At 38.6% G+C, this 22,698-nt stretch overlaps 1 protein-coding gene across 1 annotated transcript; it reads left to right on the forward strand.

Annotated features, from left to right (window-relative positions):
* Positions 1 to 147: 147 nt before the first annotated feature.
* LOC149805184 (small ribosomal subunit protein uS10m-like) lies at positions 148 to 22,186 on the forward strand. Its single transcript, XM_089948188.1, has 7 exons — positions 148 to 303; positions 1,785 to 1,934; positions 7,772 to 7,834; positions 8,090 to 8,220; positions 9,197 to 9,305; positions 20,947 to 21,036; positions 21,409 to 22,186. The coding sequence occupies exons 1-7, from the start codon at positions 172 to 174 to the stop codon at positions 21,478 to 21,480; spliced, it is 747 nt and encodes a 248-aa protein (XP_089804314.1). The 5' UTR covers positions 148 to 171; the 3' UTR covers positions 21,481 to 22,186.
* Positions 22,187 to 22,698: the final 512 nt, after the last annotated feature.

Consider the following 22,698-nt stretch of genomic DNA (forward strand, 5'->3'; position numbering starts at 1 on the left):
AATAACTGCGAAGCTTCTCCAAGTTAAATAAATTAGAAAAAAGATGGAAGAAAATTATTAAATAAATATCCTACAGAAAAACTTCTTTAACAAAACTAACGTTCTGTTACAAAGACATATATGTTTAAATTATTTTTCACCACGAGAGCACCTGTCATAGTCTCGTAGTTAATGGGAACAACAAACATGGCGGCGTTTCGTAGTGTGTCCCGTCTTCTGAGCAGCAATATTGTCAGATTTCAGTTGTTGAGAATACTGGAGAGAAGATTAGGAAGCTTAACAAATTTGACAAACTCTAGTCATGTATGTCATTTCCTTTTACAAGCCATAGATACAATTTCAGTGCAGCTTTTAGGTTGTTCAGGAATCCATTTCCGTTAGGAACCAATTTTCGAATTTCCAATTTGTTTTTGCTTGCTTTCTTTTAGGTATTATTTGATGAGGAATCATTGACAGGTAATGGTGTTTATTCTTGAAAATAAAGAATGGCTAAACTAACACTTTACTTATAAATAAGTTTCAAAAAACTGCTAAACCGTATGGATCCTTGTTTACCGCATGTGCCTATAGTAGTCCTACAATGCAAAATAGCAACTTTGATATTTATTGTTGGGTCTGTGTCTTACTGCCTAAACAATAGCGCAGTGTAGCGTATTCCGAGGTCAACAAACATTGCAACGAGTAGTCAAATTATCGAGAATATCTCACACTTGACAGCCCATATCAATGCTGTCCTTCAAAGTATAGTCATATTGCTTTACTTGCTCTGATATCTCTTTTCTAATGAATTAAAATTCTGACAGAAGCAAATGGATGTGTTTTCAAGTTTCACTGACCTAATTTCAGTTAGCTGGAATGCAACGGAAGCCAGAAATGCAGAAATCAGTTTGTATGCTTTTAATGAAATAATGAAAAAGGAAAAATATATTAATATTAAAGAAACTGTTTAGATCACTTACTTTTGTTCAAGATTCTTATCATCTTTATAACTGTTTTCAACATTCTTGGCTTCCACCTCTAGATTTTTGGGTTATATGTTTAAAAGAAATATTCAGATCAGTGATTTTAAATATACAGAATTTTAACTCCTTTAACTGGCAGAAAATATGAAAATATTTTAAAGCAAAGGTATTATAATGAGTTGATGAAGAGATGAATGGTACATTGTATGCCTGTCTTGTTGGCATGAGTATGGCATAATTCATTCTGGAGATTATTGACCAACGGATCTCATTTACCTTGACCTGAATTATATTTAGTTGTTAGTTAACCTGGCAGTATTAATGCATATTTTTTTTTGTGAGAGTAGGCATGAAAACAGCAAACTAATTGGCATTCAAATGAAGTACTTAAAACAAAAATTTACATATTTCATCTGTCTGTACCCATCCATTTGTTCCTGCATCCATAAACATGGTTAATTTGCCTTAGAATGAAGGAGCTGCATCCTGAAGTAAAAGATCATCTATTTTTGGGGAGCATGCAGTTTGTCCATATTATTCATATTCTGGTTGTGTAATATTGCCAAAAATCCAAGGTATAGTCCTTAAGATATCCAACTGAATGGTATTGTCTGTAATTGGTATTATTAATTTTTCAAGAAGTAACAAACTTTGTACAGAAAAGATTTTTGTTTCTACTGCATCACTCCTTTTCTCACCTCCTCCTCCACGTCATCATCTTCTCCTGATAGTCTGCATAGAAAATGACAATTTTTCATGGAGAGAAAAAACATTCTCGGTGGTAATACCTGTAGAATTGAACACAATATCTTTGCCTTACAGAATATTCATTGTGGTGGAGTTTCCAGTACATGTACCAGTTTGCTGTGCTGCAGAAGTAAGCAGTTTTCTCCATTTTCCATGGCATTTTCCTCTTCGTTAAGAAGCTACAGTGATATACCCTCTGGTGAAAAAAGGCCATCTGACAAGAAGGTTTGATATGTAAATCACCTGGCAGCAAATTTCATTAAAAAACTCAACTTGAGTGCTCAGTAAAATTTGATTTCAGATTGCCAGATAATTAGCAGTCAAGTTAACATATATACAAGAAATTTGAAAATTGAAATTTATTCTGTTCAAGTGTGTTGTTAAATATAAATAGTTATTCTATGAAATCAGAATGAACAATGCTTTGGTTTTCGATTTGGATGTAGACTGAAACATACCTGCCAGAATATGGTATGTCGTACAAAAACACGATTTTGTTACCCTCTCCCCCAACACAGTTTTTTGATAAACATGATTTCCAGTAAATCTTATGGGGAAGAAAGATTTTTCTTGATACTGCAATATATGACGGTAACTTGTACCTTGTTTAACAGCAAACAGCAGTCAATATCACGTAGCTTCATGCTTGTGGAAAGACTATCTTGGCTGGTCAGTACATTTAATTGTCATGGAGGTGATTAAACAGTGGTTGGAAATAAACAGCAACTATTCCACAGATTACTTAATTGAGAGACCACATCTTGTTTGATTTTGTGTTTGCTAGCTATTTGAACATTGCTGTTTGAGAGCCCATTATGCTAATTTGAATAGGAAAAGGGCACAAAGGGGAACAACCCAATTCATTAGAATTTAGCTAAACGAGAGATTCATGGGAAAGCAATAATATTATTATACTTAATTGCCCTTAAATCCATCCTTATTTAAAGATCATTGGCTAGTTCATGAAAGCAGCATTTTTTAAAATAAAAAAATCAGATATTAATAGCAGTAACACATTACCTGTACTATAGTCCTTCCCATTTGTATCACATTAAAATTGCCTATGTTGCCAAAAAGCAGTGTCCTGGGCCCATTATCTTTTGTTACTAACAAATGTGTTATGATTATGTCAATGTCAATATTGTAAAAATATATGTCAGCAAAAGCCCCAAATCCAAATTCAGATTGTTTCTAATCATTTATATTGCCAGTTCTGACCCATACCTTATTTTACAATTGTTCGATGTTGCATTAACAAACAAGCATTGGTATGGTCCTCCAAAGTTGGCCTTTTTCATAGTAACTTCAATAAGGCATGTACCCTTGATCAAAGCAAGCTGGCTGACTACAATCTTCAGTAAAAACAATGCAATGAATTATGCTATAGATAGTAATCTTAATTATACACATTACTCTGCATGCATATACTGGAATTTTTGAGTGTGTTACTAGTTCTGCTTGTGCTTAATTAGGACTTTCTATAAACAAAAATGTTATATATTTTGTGATGATTTCTCATTACCATGTTTTACTGCTTTTTGGAGAGAATTCGTAACTTGTTGACAGGTTTTCATTGCCCTATGAATAAGCCTCATCCCCTTGGTAGTCTCAGTAATATGATTACATCAGTCGCCTCAGTCAGACCAAAATCTGGGCCAATTGAATTAGCATGTAACTAGCTATACAGCCATGTGCTACTGGCAGCAGTGAATATCTTAGTGAATTGTTTAGTCAGATGTGTTGGTTGACAATGTGATACAGATCAAATGAGGACTGACAGGTGTGTTTTATGAAGGGTTGTGACTGATACATTAATTTTCTAACATGTTACCTACCAGTACCTGAATTTATCGATTTGTCATATGCATGCACTTAACACATTATGGATTTTATTACACAAAGGTTTTTAAAAAAATGTAAGTTGTCAATATACAAGTATATATTTCACATTGGCTTTTTCTTCATTTAGTCAAAATTTCCATTGTTTTTATTTTCTCAAAGTGCAAATCCTACTGACAGCAGATCACACTTTACATATGAATTTCACATGGATGTGGGTCAAAAATGAATTTGCTTTATTGTTACCACAGACTTGAGGATGTTGAGATAATGGGTAGGACTGTATTGCATTGCTATGTTCTTCAGTATGCTAAGTTCCCAGTACAAGTTCAATATTTGATCCTCCCATTAGTAATTGAAGTGAAAATGATATCCTTTTTAGTGTTGTAGTCAGTTTCTGAGATACACTTAAATTGTGCATATCTGTGCCCATTTTACTTTTTTTAAGGCGTTTTTTGCACCTTGCTTAGTGAAGTGGTACTTTCATAAATTTTTACCCGCTCTTGGTACTGGTATCAGGGTAAGTACCTGGTTTGATTTGTTTTCATGTTGGTTTTTTTTCTCTTTCAGACTATAGTTTTGTGACATGGTGGATGTATGTATGGGCATAAGAAGGCCTCATGAGATGCTCATCTCACCTGTTTATCATGTATGAAGTGTACACCTTCCAGTAGATGTCCTATTTGTTGTCTAGGGGAAGATGCAGTGTGATTTGGTGTAAAATTGCTTCACTTACAGGGGTGGAAAGGAGATGTCCAACTGCCTTGTCTTTATCCCAGGATACCCAATCCATTCCCAAAAGGGGGTTTGGTCACTTTCTGTCTTAGTGAAGTCAACACCTGCAGCGAGGAAGGGATCAGGAATGCTTTCAAGGTTCGAAAATCATCTAAAGGCCTCACATCCCTGATACTCAAACCAATGGTGTCTGCTTTTGTTTGGGAGAGATTCTTGGCCCCTCCCAGAGGAGGGAAAGTGCTGACACCAGATAAAAACAAGTTGTGTCTTCCTGAAGATCAGTGATGTCACTATAGCAGATATAATGCTAACTCTGGTTCACCCAACAGAGATTCTTCTATTAGATCATCATCACCAGATAGGTTTTTGAATGGTTACCAGCAGTCACCATGTATAAAGCTTTGAGTGCCAGTCACTGGGCAGTGCTGTCTTAGCAATTGGACACCTGGCTTTACGTTTCTTGCCTGTCAAGATAAGAGAATCAGACTGGTGCCCTGCCTCCCCCCCACCCCATCCTTTGCTTCCTACAGGATTTGGGGACCACCATGACCCGGTAGTGAGTCCTCCTTTCCTGCCATGACATCATGTTTGTCTCTTGGCTCCAAGGGATATCAGATCGGGGAGGCTGTAGATCTTCTCTGTCTCCTGTCTTGTGCAACAGAAAGAATACAGGCCATCACTATATTTCAAGATTATTGAGAAAGGATTATTGATTCTTTACTCCAGGGAGGGTAGATTGAAGGGTTAGTACTGTTGTTTTGGGATGATGCTAATTTAATTTTAACATCTATTCCAAAGACTGAGTTCAAGAAAGATAGTTTTGTGTCACCTTGAATATGGGGCCAGATTAACAGTGCATGTTCTGTTCTGACTGACTTGAATGCAATTTGTTTGAGGCAGGGCCTTCTCTTTAATGTGGCTTCCCATGTTCATCCTTCCATTCAGGGCAGGTGATGGAGGAGGATGAAGTCTTGACATTTTTATAAATTGGTAAACCTCTTCTACTGTCTTCCTCCAGAACTTTGCCCAGAGTCTGTGGGAGCTGAGAATACTAGGATTCTTTCCAGTTTAGAGGGGCTTTTTGGGTCCCATTCTGTCAGACCTTCTTTTGCTCCTGCATTTAGCCATGGTTCAGGTAGTTACTCAGAAGTTTTCTTGAGCTAAAAAGCTTTGAGTCAGTAGGCATTGCCTCTTCTACATTTTGACTGTTTGAATGTTGATGGAATCTGTTGCCAAGGCTACATTTTCTATGTCCATGACATTCTCTGCAGATCTTCTGCAGCCATGAAACTTTCCATGATTTTGCAGAGACACTCTTCAGGTATCATGAGACCTGAGGCATCAAAAACACTGGTCTCTGGTAGCAACTCTGGGTCTGTCTAAACTGGCCAAGATTGGATCTTCTCACAAGTTTTTCAAACAGGGTCTACCGGTATGTCTAAGTCACATAAGTAGCCCAAGTTACAACTACATGTACCTCACAGTGGAGGAAGTCTTTGCACTTCTCCCCATTCCCTAAGGAGCAAAATAGACATCAGATGGAAATTGTGCTGTCTTGTGCAGTGTCTTCCTATTCCCAACATCAGTGTCAGTGCCTGACTAGTCTTCTTTTCAGAGGTTTGGTTGGGCATCACAGACAATGTATGTGTCATTTCCACAATAAAGGATGGTTGCCACTTTCATTTTCATGAAACTCCTTCCCTTTTGCAGATGCCCATTTCTTAACACTAGTCCAAGCTAGTTAATCTACGAGAAGGTGTACACTCTTTATCAGAAGGGTGCAGTAGAGAGGGTGGAAAAATGCAAAGTCTGGATTTCTGTTCCCAGGTTTTTTTGGTGTTAGACAAGGTGGAGTATTTCAACTCATAAATTGATCTTTCTGCCTTGAACAAATTTCTTCCGTAAAATATTTTAATATGGAGACTACTTCCTTGGGCAGGAACACAATGGGGCCCACAACCTAGGCAGTCTTCGTAGGATAGATATCTTTACATTTTCATCTTTGCACAGAAAATTTCAGGTCCTTCATTGAGTCAGGACTCCTCAATGTCACAGTATATAACTTGTTATTACCTAGATCAGGCATATGCAACCTCCACCAGGGCATGGGCTGGATAAGTGATTTTTAAAGCCACAACCTATGATGTAATTTTTAATGGCTGCCACAACCTATGATGTAAGTAAGCAGATAAAACCAAATTTTTGGATGGATGTCCATAAGTTGCACATGACTGGCCTAGATGGGACCTTTTGTGTGTTCTTTGAGGGTTATCTAACCTCCACCCCTAATGAACCATTGAGTAAAACTTACTTTGAAAACCTTACCCATAAGACTACTACACACCATTGCACTGGTGAAGACAAGGTGTGAATTTTTATGCCTTGTTGATGGAAAAAGGTTGTGTATGGTTCAGTGGTAACTATATATTTTTTTTCTTTTTTCCCAAACTGGGTTTCTAGTTAAGAGTCAGCTACTTTTAGTAACTCAGGATCTCAACTGCTCAGCTTATTTGTAGCCCCTCTGTAACACCAATGATTTTGGTTCAGTGATCTTCTAGACTTGTTGATAGACCACTCCAAGTCATTACCTCAGAGAAGGAACCTTGTGTCGCTGGACAGGGGCTATCTTCTACACAACAGTCCACAAATTCTACGCTTGCACAGCTGGCTCATCTCGGGCAGTATCTCTGCCAGAACAAGTTTTTGAGCTAAGTTGCCAAGTTCAGACCAGGAGATGATGTACATACTAGGCCTATGACACCAGAGAATTATTTGCAATTGGTGCAGTAGAAATGCATTAACCCTTGCTACTACTTTATGAATGCAGTGGCTGATTTTCTTCTCCTTGTTTTTTAGTTTTATGAGGCCATCAGCCTCCCTCCACCCTGGCAAATTCAGCTATGTAATAGCAACAGGTGTCATATTACTGATAATAAAATGTTATTTATTTGAACAGGGTGGGTCGGTACTAAGTTAGAAAATGTAATACTTTGATGTCACTATTGCCAGATTTCTGTCATCTACCCAGTTCTGATGTTCCGCAAGTAGTCTCTGTATAGGGAACTGACTGGATCAGTGCAGTAGTGACAATTGAGTATTAATCATTAAAATTACTTTTACTGTCCATCAAAATTCTACGTTTCTCAGTGTGATATGTATGTATCTTTTCACCCGAGTTTCAAATAAAATCCAGTGACACTTGTAATCTTGTTTGTTTTTTTTAATTAAAAAAGTGAAGAATTTCATTTTTGAAATCACTTATTAATAAGTTCATTTACATTGTAACTTATCATGCAGTTCAGTATGGGAATCATACTAATTTCCCTTTATTTCTTAATGTATTCACGTGTACTTTTTTAGGAGAGCAACTAAATCAAATATCCTAACATCTATTTACCATTAATTTTAAAGTATTGCACCTTCAGTAGTACATCCAGCAAAGTGGCATTTTTAAAAAAAAAATTATTTATTTTTATCTATATTTTCAGGGAAAAGAAAAAGTTGAAGACAGTGATGTGGTTTCTGTAGGGGAGAATGATGTTCATGATACGGTACTGAATGGATACGAAGCATTATTTTTAAGTAGCATATCTATGTCTCATTTCTTTTCTTGTGTAATGATCAATGATTAAAATAACAGTTTTGATGGTTTCTTTTTTTCTTCCTGTAATTGGCAATTCGTCTGTCAATTTTAATAGTAAATTAAGATAGAAAGTAGAGATAATAACAAATATTCTTATCCTGATGGAACCGTGTTCATGTGAACAAGGCAGAAAGTTAAACAGAAAATCTGTTTCTTTTGGCAGACTGATGAAGTGGATGTTCTGTACAGACAGATAACTCTGGAGATTAAAGGTCATGAGCCAGCGGTCATTGATAGTTATACTCAGTATGTCAGTATGGCTGCAAACGAGCTTGGGATTAATATTTCATCAATGTAAGTGTGTTTTAAAAGTATTTATGTACAAGTCACATCCAACTGTTAACAGGACAGACCTAGATATTTTTTTGCATAGAGAACCATCAGATCACCCGTCTCTGCACTATTATTATAAGTCATGTCACAGCAAACAGTGCTGATCCTGATCTACTAGCACATTATGTGATAGCAGATCTGGGTCTGTGGTGCTTGTAGTTGCGTTCTTGTTGTACACAGAAAATGTAATAAACGATTAAACAATCATGATTGGGCCTTTATCAAAGTGTACATTATACATGATTGGGCCTTTATCAAAGTGTACATTATACATGATCATGAAGTTAAGATCAAATCCTTGAGATTTTATGTCAGCTTTGTGAGTCAAATTTACTCTGTCATAAATACCCAGCCATGATAGTTTGATCCTTATAATTCCAATCATTCCACTTTCTGTTGTCATATCAGTGGATTCTAACAACAAAATTTGAATCTAAGTGGCACATCATTTTCTTTTATGAGCTTATACTGCACCAGAATACCTAGCCTATACAGAATCATAGCATACGAGTTCAAGGTCACAATAACTCTTATTTAAGCTATTTCATCTTCATATGTTAAGTAATCCTTACTTTTGCTTTTTATGCATTTTGATTATGATCATGATTTTTGACTGCTGTTTTTATACATTAAAATGGTATGAAAATTGCATGCAATGCATTATGAGCTAAGTAGTCATATATTGGTTTTCTAGAATTGAGAAAGACCTTTAATTTTTTCAGCCTGATTACAAAGATAGATATCCAAAAGTGTGCCCAGGGAGTGCAAGGGGTCACGACTTGGGGGATGTTTGGAAAAAAATTGTGTGAAAACCACAATCCTCCACCCAAGGTGCAACACTGCATTGACCCAGCCTTTTTCTATTAAGGATAATGCAAAGTTTGTGCACTATAATATACATACCTTCACTGAAGTTGGTTATTCCTTTTCATTCCAGAAAAACACCTCCAAAGAATATCAAGAGGATGGTATTGTTAAAGTCTGCCCATATTTATAAGAAACATCAAGTCCATTATGAAATGAGAACTCATTTCAGGGTCATAGAGGTAAGCGTCAGTAATCCCTCATGTTGGGGAGGGTGATGTTGTATGGCAGTCTTTTTATTTGTCTCTCAATGGCACAAGTCATTTTTTTCTGCTTGAGAACATTTAAGCTAACCATGGTCATGGTAACCTTTTTCTTTTTAACTATGCAACAATAGAATTCACTGTATGCACCAGTGTCGGATATGACAGTCTCAAACATTGGTCATAATTTTTTCGCAGAATGATAATCTGAACAAGTTTCTGTCTCTTAAACTCTGATCCCTGTGAGATTTCCCCATTACAAACAACCCTTTCGTTAAATTGTTTTTCTTCATTTTTATGTGGAAACAAAAGTTAAGAAGGATCACATATCAGGATTACAAATGTATTTATTAATACTGTCATGTCATTTGTTTTTGTGGATATCATTTTCCAGCGTTTTATAATAGAAAAAGAAAAAAAATATCGTTCCTTAAACTCAGGGCTGTTCCATTTAAACATACATGGTACCCAGGGAAGGGAGTTTTTTAAAATATATATGCCAGGGTACTTTGATTTCAAATAGTTACATTAAAATGATAAGAAAATTCCAAATTGCATCAATGGGTGAGTATCCAACATTAAAAGTGCCTTCCCCGGGTCCCAGGTATGTTCTACTGGAACAGCCCTCATGGTTTTGCTTGTCAAAGTTTGCGTATTTGTAGGTATTTAATTTATCAATTAACCTGTATAAATACCCCAAATGTCAAAACTGTGCAGACAACAGACAGCAGTTGTTTCAGTGATTAAAACAACACTGCCACCTGTATGAGCACAAATCAAACACCTGTCAAGATCAATCACTTTCGGTATCAAAGAGATCTGATGCAGCCAACAACAATAAGCTTACTGGTTAATAAGTACATTTGTATGATCTCTTCTTTACAATGCTGTCCATAAAGTTGCAACCATCAATTACTTTCTGATGACTTTGGCATTACCAAAGTGGTTTAAGAGTGGTAAAATTCAACTTAAATCACTGTTGGTTTGGATAAAGTCATTACTCCACATGTGAACCAAATCTGATCAGTTGGCCTTTTCTCAGTACATTTAGCAAGCAGTGCCAATATAGAACATATTCAGAGCCCATTAAAGTGCTAAGATGCCTACAAAATTGAAAAACAATGGAATCACTCCTTTGAGCCTGCAACAGGTACAAACTAACTTAAATGACTGGACTTTAGTTAAAACTTCATCTGTCCAGCCAATTCATGCTGAATGGATAACTGCAGTTGCTGCTTATGTGAAAATGTGTGAAAGATTGTGTCTAATTATCCATGACTATTGCTAATTGATGATTGATTTTTGAAAAGATTGTTATTTTATAAACTAAAACCATGTCATTGTCATGTGTGTGGATAGTTTATGCTGGTCTTTCTCCTTGATAGTATTAGACTGGGACTAGGCTCGCATTAACATTCATGTACTTGCATGTTACCTCAATGAACAAATAACACTGGTCAACAGTGAAATCATTACTGACTTGAAAAGGCCCTAATCTGTAGTATTTTGGTGTGCCGAACACGAATATAACCGTGAAAAATTTGTATTGGCTCTCGTTTTGAAGATATTCATATACCTCATTTTCTATGTTTCACTGTGTAAATTTCTCCAGTAGGACTGCAGCAACATCCGGAATAATGATGTAACATTGCATAATACCATCATGCTCACATCATCCACAGTTGATTGCATCATTTTCTGATGCAATGCAATACTAATGCCATGCGGCTGCTGAAGTAAGTTGACGTCAGCAGTGTACTATACATGTGTAGGCCTATTATACTAATGCCAGGCGGCTGCTGAAGCTGACGTAAGCAGTGTACTATATAAAGCCCAATCAGATAGGTTCAGCATTTAAAATATTTTAGACGTTGTGCGAGACAGTTCAAGCTACTGTTACATAAAACTTATTATTTTATCCATTTACGTACAATAAAGAACAGTAATGCCTCGAAAGTGTGTTAATACCGCGGACAATTTTTGCTATATTTGTGGGGAAGTGACATTTGCCAACCAGAAGAAAAGTATCAATTCTCAAGTGAAGAAGGCATATCATCTTTACTTCGGATGCAAGGTTGGTGACCAAGACAAGCCTTGGGCTCCGCATATATGCTGTGCTACATGTACAACACAGCTTTCACAGTGGTTGAATTGCAAAAGGTCATCAATGCCGTTTGCAGTCCCAGTGGTGTGGAGAGAGCCAAGCAACCACCTAAATGACTGTTACTTCTGCTTGGTTCCTCCTCTTTCCGGCGGAATAACGAAGCGAAAGAAGTCGAGAATAGTCTACCCAAACATTCCGTCTGCATTGAGACCAGTTCCACATGGTGAGGGACTTTCTATTCCAGAACCTCCAGCAGAATATTCTCTTGATTCATCTGACGAAGACAAAGGTGAGTCGACCTGTTCTTCTCCTGGTCCATCAGCATGCAGTGATCCAGATTTTCACTGTGGTGCATCATCAACCCCACACAGAATAACACAGGAAGAACTAAATGACCTGATTCGTGATTTGGACTTATCAAAGAACAAGGCAGAATTGCTAGGATCAAGACTCCAACAATGGAATCTTCTAGAAGAAGATGTCACAATTACTGCATATCGAAAGCGCCACCAGCAATTGGAGCCTTTCTTCAGAAAGGAAAGTAATCTGATATTCTGTTCCGATATTGAGGGCCTCATGAATGCTTTAAAAATCACTCATGACCCACAAGAATGGAGACTATTTGTGGACTCTTCGAAACTGAGTCTCAAGGCTGTGCTTTTGCACAATGGAAACATTCTTCCATCTATTCCAGTAGCGTATGCTGTCCACATGAAAGAGACATACGATAACTTAAGGCAGCTACTGAATTCCATTGAGTATAACAAGTACAGCTGGCACCTCTGTGGTGATTTGAAGGTAGTTGCCCTTTTAATGGGACTGCAGCAAGGATATACAAAATACATGTGTTTCTTATGCGAGTGGGATAGCCGAGCAAGGGAAATGCACTACATGAGGAAGGAATGGACTCACAGGCAGAATGTAGCCATTGGAGAGAAGAATATCCAACACCCAGCTCTGGTTGAGGCTCAGAAAATCTTGCTACCACCCCTTCACATCAAACTAGGTTTGATGAAGAACTTCGTGAAAGCCATTGACCGGACTTTGCCAGCATTCCGATACCTGCATGAAAAATTCCCTCGACTCAGCGAAGCAAAGATTAAAGAGGGAGTTTTTGTGGGTCCTCAGATTCGAGAGCTTTTCAAAGATGACCGGTTCAACAACTTGCTGGAAGGTGACGCGAAACAAGCATGGAATGCTTTTCGCCTAGTTTCTACAAACTTCCTCGGAAATGTTAGGGCAGAAAACTATAAGGAACTAGTAGAAGACATGTTGATGAAGTATAAGAAACTTGGCTGCAATATGTCTCTAAAGATTCACTTCCTTCATTCCCATTTGGATTTCTTTCCTAGCAACTGTGGTATTGTTAGTGATGAACACGGCGAACGTTTTCATCAAGATATCGCAACAATGGAACAAAGATACCAGGGAAAATGGTCCACTACAATGCTGGCTGACTACTGCTGGACACTCCTCAGAGATGCTCCCGAACAGCTGTACAAGAGACAGGCGAAGAAATCTAAGATGTAGTCAATGACTTGATTTTTTTATAGGTAGGCTATTACAGTTGACCTTTTACTATTGGAATGCATTTCGTTATGTAAACATTAATTTCTTGCAGATTACAAAAAAACTAGAGCCAATTTTGCAATTTGACTGTCATATTCGTGTTCAGCACATAAAAATTGATAAGAATTGACTAATTTTATTTCAGTAACATGACTTTTGTCAAAATTTGTTGTCCAGTGTAATTACAACTGGAATATCTTGTTTCTTTCAATAAATAAGGAAATACATCAATAGTAATTTTCATCTTTTGTTTATTTGTGGTAAAAAGAGTTTCATGACAACAAGGGACCACACCAATACAAATAAAAAAGAATATGTCAGCAAACAGTCTGTGGGGCAGTGTTGCTACAAGAAGGCTTCATGGGATACACACACATTGACTGTATCAAGTGCTCTAGGTGCACTCAGAAAAAATGTTGCACAATTTGTAATTTGTGGTCTTCAGCACCTGGAATCTAGTACAAAAGAACATTCCCTCTTTTTCATCCGAATTTTTTTCCAGATCTAATTATTGAGGACAAACATCTTCAGCGGTTGTTGAAGCCTCTACAGAAGGAGGGTCTCAACGTTCAAGAAGCCATTTAACTTCCGCTGGTAGGGAGATGACAGAAAGTTCTCACATCCCTAACAGCGTTCACACTTAAGGTAGTGGGTTGTTCCATCCTGTTTGGAGTGGTAGTGCACTGTGACCATTGGTTGTACCCATCAGTTAGGGAGGTAGAGCACCACAATGGCGGGTTGCGCCCTCCCTCAAAGGAGGTAGAACACCATGACAGCGGGTTAAACCCTCCCTTAAAGGAGGTTGAGCACCATGTTAATGGATTGCTCCCTCCCCCTAGGGGGCGCTCACCAGTTAATATGTACTTTTGAGAGAGTGATGTATGTAAGGTGAAGTAGTTCACATTTAAAACATGCACAGTGGAGAGAATCTTGGCATACCTCTATGCTCCATTAATGTAATGTGGATGATATTTCTTTGGATATTGTACTTTTGGAAATTTTCACATGATTTAAGCACACTGCTAACTAAAATGACTGCCCCCTTGTATTAAAAAATCAGCCTGAATTAGTCTAAAGTACACTATACATAGCAGCTATTAAAATAGGGAAAATGAATTTTGCCGGACAAGACAATACCAGCTTGTGAAAGTGCAATGAATGAATTACCAAATATATAAAATGTAAAAAAAGTTATCCGCTCTTTTTTAGACAATTTACCTCAGAAGTTCAGGAAGTGAAAATGACCAAGTAGAGCTAGCACTTTTTTGAAAGGTGCACATCTGAAGTAAGGCCAAGCTGTATAGTCTATAACCCATAGCACACCCATCAATCATACACCAAAATAAAGGGAATTAAAGGTTCTTTGAATTAAACCTAAGATATACAAGGTCTTTTTTAAATAGCCCGTATAACCAGTGAGGAAAGCCGGGGAAATTCTTTTTCTTTAAAATCCTATGCAAAATACGAAACTGTAGAGTGCCACCCTAGTGAGGTTGAACACTGTAGTACATCACTGCAATACATATTATGCCTCTGGCAACACGTTGGCCCCTTCCATTAGGGAGACAACACATTGCACCAATGATGTACAGAGTGAAGATAATGTTGTCTCCATCTATCACTCATCAGCCTCATGGTACAGGGAAAGGGCCAGGACCAAGCTTCCCCGTCCACCATCCCACCCTGTGCAGGATTTACAATCCATACACAGGATTGAGGCTAGGGATGGGGACTGTTTTGGTATCCCCTCCCCTACCTAATTATGCCTATGAACCCTTATGGGATATGGAGCTTTCCACCGCTGGGACCTTGGTCTGTTATGCCCTCATGGACTGCTGGACCTTGTCATACCAATCGAATTAATGCTGCGGCTCATGTCCCACTATCACCTCACAAAGTGGTTTCCTTTCAGAAGGGTACAGATGCGTCAAGGGTAGATAGACATTCTCATCTCCCCTCCACCCACCCCCCAATCAACCAGGGACTGCGACACATAGTACTCCTCCATCAAGGGTCATAGTGATTCCCAGCCACTCTCCTTGACTATGAGGATGATGATGCTCTCTCCTTCCTCATTGACTCCAACAAGTTTGAGACAGAAGCTGTGGCATTGACACTTTCTCTCAGGCCCACTCCCTCATCTCAGGTGGATGAGGAAGAGGAGGTCTGGTCATTTGATAAGGTGGTAAACAAGGTTTACCATTTGTTATCCCCCTACTTGTGCCCCAAACCATCAGGCACACAGTCCAAAAAGATCCTTTCCAGTATGGAAAAGATCTCCGGGGTATCACCTCAACCAGACCTCTTACTTCTCCCACATTCATCAGCGATTGAGGAAATATCAGGGAGGTTTTTACAAGTCTAAAATATTGATTGACAACGTAGAGGTGGTGTGTTTCTTCCCTCTACATTGAGACCCTTTATCTCTTCTTCATGCTATCGAGTACATTCCCTGAAGTGGCCTATTAAAACTCCTCCTTTGGACATTGATGTGACCAAAGTCTGTATTTCTTTGGGATCCTGGGCATGCCTTCCCATCAAAACAATTGATGCCATGCAACAGAAAACCCAGTTACTTGTAACTATAGCCTCGCATACTGACCTTTCTCAGTTACTTCCTTTAGTATGCTGAGAGAAGCCTCCCTGAATCCAGCTGCATTACGTGTGCTGGAGGCTGTATCTAAAACATCATGGCATGCACTATCTGTTGGTATGGCATTATCGGCAGAATTTCTGCACATCTGCCATGATGCTGCATTGGACTCGTCAAAGGTCTTGCTTAACCACAGTAAAGACCTTCTAAGTGCTGCTCCTCTGGAAGATGAGACCCTCTTTTGGGGCCTCATTCCTACCGTGGCTTCTCAAGACTTACTCGATCACCAGCATCAATCTTTTACCTCCACTCCTGGTCCATCGCAATCAACCATGAAACGAGGTCAGGCAAATTGTCCTCAGACCACCTGCCAAATTTTTCAAACAGGTCCAACCCCAGTCTAATCCAAAAAATTTGCTTGACCACATCCTCCCTCATCAGGTCCATGGTGCCCATGTCACTGCAGATCCAAGAGGAAGTTTTCTGACCCACCTTCCTTTCCTACCCTGGCAGGAAGGGGACGAGCAGCCCTAGCACATTACCCCATCTCCCTGCCGAGCATCACCTTCCCAAACGTTCCAGTAGGTTCTTGCCTAGTCCTTTTCACAGAGGCTTGGTCAAGCATCATGGATGATGGTTGGGTCCCTCTCCATTGTAAACAAGGGTTATCGACTTCAGTTTTGGAAACAACCCCCACTATCAAGGCTCCCCATTTTCTTTCCCCAGTTCAGTCTGGTGGAATTAAGGGAAGAGGTACATGCTGTTTTGCAGAAAGAGGCAGTCGAGGGTTTTTTAAATGATCAGTCTCCTGCCTTCTACTCCTGAATCTTCCTTGCCACCAAGAAAAGCGGGAAATTTTGAATCATTATCGATCTCTCCCCACTCAACCAGTTTTTGTCGGAGGAAACCATCAAGAGGGAGACAACCTCCTTAATCCAGAACACTTTTCGTCTGTCCAAATGGGCAGTCTCCATCGATCTTCAGGATACCTATTTACACGTCCCTAATTTTCCTTCATACCAGAAATATCTTTGTTTTTTGCCTAGACCAGGAAGTTTTTCAATTTTTGGTTCTGCCATTCGTAATCTCTTTCATGCCCAGAGTCTTCACCTGGGTTATGGGAGTAGTAGCGGCCTACCTTTGAATACAGGGAACATCAATTCTCCAGTATTATGATGACTGGCTGATTCATCATGTCCAGGTTCAGTCCCTTCATTAGGATCTGTTCCGTTCTTGGCCCACCATAACTCAATTTGGTCTCATATCCAACCTCGAGAAGTCGTAACTCATTCCATCACAGGACTTTGTTTATGTGGGGATGAACTTCCTCACAAACCAAAACTTTGTATGGGTTCCCCTGGATTGGATAGATGGAATCCTGGCTCTCCTAGAGATGCTACAAGCAAAAACCGTTTTGTCTGTTCGTCTTTATCTGTCCCTACTCAGAACCTTGAACACATCTGCCGAATTGGTTCCTTTAGCACGTCTTGATATGTGTCCTCTGCAGTTCCTCCTTCCTTCTGGCAAGGTGGAAACCTCACAGAGATTATCTATCAAGCCCAATTCTTCCAGGACCAGTTTTTCACCACCATTTGTTTTGGTGGATGAATCGAGGCAGATTCCTGATCGGGGTTCCCATGCATGCATCGATCCCCATTCTTATCTGTTTGAAGATGAATCAGATTCAGGCTGGGGAGCCCATTTAGAGCCAGAGGGCATAATTTTCCACAGTTCCTGGACTTGGGCTGAATTTTCTTTCCACATCAGTAACCTAGAAATGAAAGCAGTATTTCTAATAAGGGGTCAGTGTGTCATGGTCTCCTCAGACAACACATCTTTCGTAGCCTACCTACGAAGTCAAGGAGGCACAGAGCCCCTTCTCTTGGCATGGAGGAACCTTATCCTCTGGGCATCCTCAGAGATTGTCAGAATCCAAGTTTGCCACATTCTGGGCAAGATGAACATATTAGAGTACAGCCTGTCCAGAACAGACCAAGCCGTCCTCACAGAATGGACTCTTCACCTCTAGTGGACCTGTTTGCAACCAAGCTCAACAACAAACTTCCCTTTTACATGTCTCGGATCAGAAAGCATGGGCAGTTGATGCATTCAGCTTCCAGTGGAATCACCTATTCGCATACAACTTCTACCTTTCCAACTGCTACCACAAGTTCTGCAAAGAGTCTGAGCTTCCACTGCTTGGATCATTCTCATTGCCCCATTGTGGCTCCAATGACGACAGATGGTTCAGCAATCTCCTAGACCTCGTGATAGATCAACCCAGGTCTCTACGATACAGGAGGATCTCCTGTCACAGCACCGGGGATCACTTCTCCACAACAGCCCAGACATTCTCCACCTTTACGCCTGGCTTGTCTCAAATGATCTCTCTATCAGAACAAGTTTTTGGACAGAGTCACAAGTTGCATCATTCAAACCAGGAGAGCTTCTACATCCAAAGTTTATGATGCCAGGTGGAGAATCTTGTGTGATTGGTGCACTAGGAAACACGTTGATCCTATCTGCCCTTCTGTAACGTCCATTGCTGATTTTCTTTTATTCCTCTTTGAGACCAAAAGATATTGAGTATCCACTATCAAAGGCTATCGAGCTGCCATCTCCAACACACTTAAATTCTCGCAGGGTACAGACATTGGTTCAGATCCGCATTTTGCTGATCTTATAAATGTTTATGAGTTTCAGAGACCAGTCTCTTCCTCTCTTGTGCATAGATGGAATCTTTCCTGTGTTCTTTGGTCATTAACCAAAACACCTTATGAACCATTGAGTGAAACTTCCTTTTTGTATCTCACACTCAAAACTGTGTTCCTTCTCACCCTTGCCTCAGCAAGACGAAGAAGTGAAATTCATCCATTGACTATTGTTTTCTTAGGTTTAATGGGAGCTATGACTCCATTTCCCATCTCTGCCAATCTGGTTTTCTTGCAAAAAACTTCAGTAGCCCCCTTACCCTTAGATTCCCAGTTTCAGTAAAATATGCTTGTATGCCCCATGTGTGCTGTTCATTTCTATCTTAATAATATGTGCAGGGGATATCAAGATAGACTTTTATGCCCCATGTGTGCTGTTTGTTTCTATCTTAATGTCTCCAAACCAAAAAGAAAAGGTAGGAAACGTCTCTTTCTCCTTATTAAGGGCTCTATACACCTTTCAGCTGCCACGATCTCCTGGTGGATTGTCAAGACAATCAAATAAGCATATGATTCACTTACCGATCGAGACCTCACCTTTATGATACTTGAAGACCATGAGGTTTGAGCCATTGCTATCTCATGGGCCTACTTTAATCATTCCTTTCTGGAGAATATTATGAAAGCAGTCTTTTGGCGTTCCAATAATACTTTTACCTCCACTCATTAGCACAACAGAGCGCAGTCTGGTTCTCATTGTTACGGCTCAGCATGTTACTAAGAGACACACGTATTTTCTGTAGAAGTTGACCTCTCCCTCAACGCTGAGTACATTTAATTTCTGTTTTTGATCATTTTGACATCATACTACCCACCTTACTGACAAATTCAGCTAAGCAATAGCGACAGGGTAAGTAATTGCTGTTATTAAAATGTAAGTTTTTTTGGGGTGGGTGGGGGACTAATTTTAATTATGCCATACTTACCCGTCGTTATTGCCGAATACCCTCCTCCCACCCCGCTTTGATATCTTACATAATTGTTGTTTATGAAAAGATGACATATAGGTACATCTGCCTTCTGTGCATGGCCTGTGGCAGAATGGTGTGCAAAAGGTCAAAGGGTCATAGCGACTTTTTTCTCCACTCTGGGATGATGTAGCCACATCATATGGACATCATATTTTTGGCATGAAAATAGATGGCAATGCAGTAGCAACAGGTAAATATTACATAATTAAAATTAGTTTTACCAAAAAAAACTACATTTATATATTATCAGCAAACAGTAATATACTGGACTGAATATCAGTACAATATAATTAATGTGAATTTAAAATAACTGTGGTCCAAAATATTGATCTCTGGGTACATCAGCACCAGTATGTTGCTGATCTGAAGTATAGTCTGCAATAACAACATATTGCATCCTGTTTGAGAGATAATTTGCAAGCAATTACAAATGTTCATCACCAGTTCCAGTATTTATTAGCTTATGAATTAAACCTTTGTGGCAGACATTGTCCAAGGCATTGTTAATAACACAAAATCCAACTCTAATTTCTTTGTTGAATGCCATTCAAAATGTACTGTGCATATTACACATATGTAAAGGGAGATGAGTGTTTTGGGAGTAAAACCAGATTGAACACAGCTAATTATGTTATTGCTTGTAAGGTAATTGTACAGGTGTTTGAAGACACATTTTCAAGCAAATTAGTTATGAAATAGGTCTGTAATTTGAACATCATTTTTGTCCCCTTTTTATGAATAGGAGTAACCATTAGCCTCTTCCCATACTATGAAAATCCAAAGTTGCCATAACCTTTAATTCTGGAGGTGTAGAGGAAATAGATTTTCAAGATGGGTGCCATGTCAGATTGGCACATATTTCATTTAGGACCAAATAGACATAATAAGTCTGTTGGTGAAAACTCTATGCTATATGACCGTTCATTCAGGAGTTACAATAACAATATTGTCAAGATCACAGCCACCATTCTTTCTCATACATAGCATATTATTGTTAAGATTCTTAATAAAACCATCAGATGAACCTTTCATATTATGCACGACAAGTATCAGGAATACAGACAACATGGTGGGTCATAACCATAAAGGTCTGTTTTATCAGCATAATATTATGCAGTGCATGAGAGATAATGGTACCTGAGAAAGTTTATTAGACAGCATGTCAGTAATCAGCATTTGGCAACAACTTTTGCAGAGTTTGGTTCTTGTTGAATTAAAGTACATGCTTTATTACTCTACACATTACAAAAGGATTTTCATTAGTTTTCTTATAGCAGTTTGTAATCACTGCCATGCCTGATACTGGGATGGCAGGTTTGATATCTGCCCAGACCAGTCTGGGTTGGCTGCCCCGATGTCGTTTGGTAAGACATTTAGGGACATTTCCTCAGCAGGATATTGTCAATAATGTGTGGAAAGTACTGTTCAGAACCAACCAACATGAATTACAAAGATCATTCTAACATCCTTCAGCAAACTTGACCTGTTGATCTTGAGTCAGACAGAATTGGGTTGATTTAGTCTGATGTTGGGACTCTTGCAATTAAGTTTGAATACCATTATAATATGGTGCTCAGAGTAATATATTTGAAACTTAGTACATGTAGTTAGTAATTGAATTTTAATACTTCATGTCTTACTATATATATATATATATATTTTTTTTGCACAGCTAAAGCACTTGACAGGTTCCACAGCTGACACATTTCTCGAGTACATACAAAGGAATTTACCGGAGGGGACAGCCATGAAAGTCACTAGAGTAAGTGATAAGCTATAGACTCAACTAAATAAGTTTGACTTTTCTCTTAACTTTCTTTATACATTTCATATTTCACCCTCTTATTTCCTTCACAGCATTATATCTATTTGAAAACAAAAAACTGAATAATTTAATAAGCAGTTGTCTGCACATGTATGTTATTTTCTAATAATAAATCACTATACTTATAAGAAGTGGCTGTGTTAAATGTTGGTGCATTTAACAAACCAATAGAAACCCACAATGTCTTTTATGAATATATAAAAAATGATGACATTTTATGCTGTACAGTTTTATATATATGTATATTCTTAGGAGCATCTTGTAAAAGCTTAAAATCCCTTAATCATAGAATATTTTTTTTCATTTCAGCATAGACTTGAACGAATACCTGAGCATTTAAAACCACCCCCATCACAGTCTGCTACAGCAGCATCCAGCTGAAGGATTTTATTGTTGATAAATGCATCTTCTAATACGAGATATGCATTTTGAAAATCCATGTAACTGTAAATGCCGCCATAGTTTGATCAGTATTGGTCACAGCTGTTCTTTTACAACATGTTTATATCATAAAGCCAAATAAACCCTAAAGTCCAGATATAAAATATGTGCAAAATCATAAATTTAATCACAAGGGTCAGGTCGATCTGCAAACTGCAGATACCCTGATTTGATGTCATGTAAATAGACTGGCATATCTGGGTCTACGCAATTTGTTAGGAGCAACATAAACCCAGATCTGCCAGTGCATTGTGCAATGGCAAATCAGGGTCTGTCATGGGTGTATTTGAGCCTGGCTTGCAGGTGAATAGAGATGGTATATGTGCACAGTGCCTATGAGGAACTAATAAATTATGAACTACATTGCAAACATTAACAATATTTTTGTTCAAATTGGCTGATTACATGATCAGTCATGACAGATGTTTTGATCTCTTGCAGCTGCTTAATTTAATGGCTAATCAGGGAGATGGAAAACTGTATCCAAGGAAAATGTAACCTTGACAGCAACACGTTTTCATAGTATTCAAGTTAATGAATTCTTTTAAAACCATGAATGGCTACCAGTAACAAAGAACACGAAGTAGTCTCTAATTTTCTGTATATGCATTAAATCTGCTTTATTAATAAAGGCTGATCTTTGTGAGATACTATTGACTCTTGATTCTTTGGCTAGTTACAACAGAACACTAAGTTTGCAGATTTTTCTTTCTCTCAATGCACAAGAGTTGTTTTATACAACTATGATGGTTTTCTCAGAATGAAGCATTTTTGAGAGGTCAACAAGAACTTTAAAAGAGCACAAAATGGCTTGACAAATTTTATTTTCTTTAAAGGGATTAATATAAAATTCCTTGTTCTCATTGAAGACTGTCCTGAGAAAAGTGTGTGTGATTTGAATTTTTAACATAGCTTTAACAATTTTTCAGTCATATCGCTATGATGTCTGCAGTGTGGCAGCTAATAGTGATGTCTAGCACTGGGCATCATGCCGCAGACATGTAGCATGATGTCCCACCCAGTCACATTATCCTGACGCCAGGCTGACCAGTCCTAACACTAACAATGCTGAGTGCCAAGCGAGGCAGCCGTTAGTACCATTTTTGTAATTTATTGGTATGGCAGATATTGAAACCATGACCTCCTGCATCCAAGGCG

Source organism: Sinohyriopsis cumingii, chromosome 2 (genome assembly GCF_028554795.1).
Source record: "Sinohyriopsis cumingii isolate HCF-2022 chromosome 2, ASM2855479v2, whole genome shotgun sequence".
Classification (NCBI taxonomy): domain Eukaryota; kingdom Metazoa; phylum Mollusca; class Bivalvia; order Unionida; family Unionidae; genus Sinohyriopsis; species Sinohyriopsis cumingii.

Coding starts and splice junctions, on each gene's coding strand:
- LOC149805184 (XM_089948188.1), top strand. CDS start 172: ATGGGAACAACAAACATGGCGGCGTTTCGTAGTGTGTCCCGTCTTCTG. Junction 304..1,784: donor ATTTGACAAACTCTAGTCAT/GTATGTCATTTC, acceptor TTTGCCTTACAG/AATATTCATTGTGGTGGAGT. Junction 8,221..9,196: donor GGGATTAATATTTCATCAAT/GTAAGTGTGTTT, acceptor TTTTCATTCCAG/AAAAACACCTCCAAAGAATA.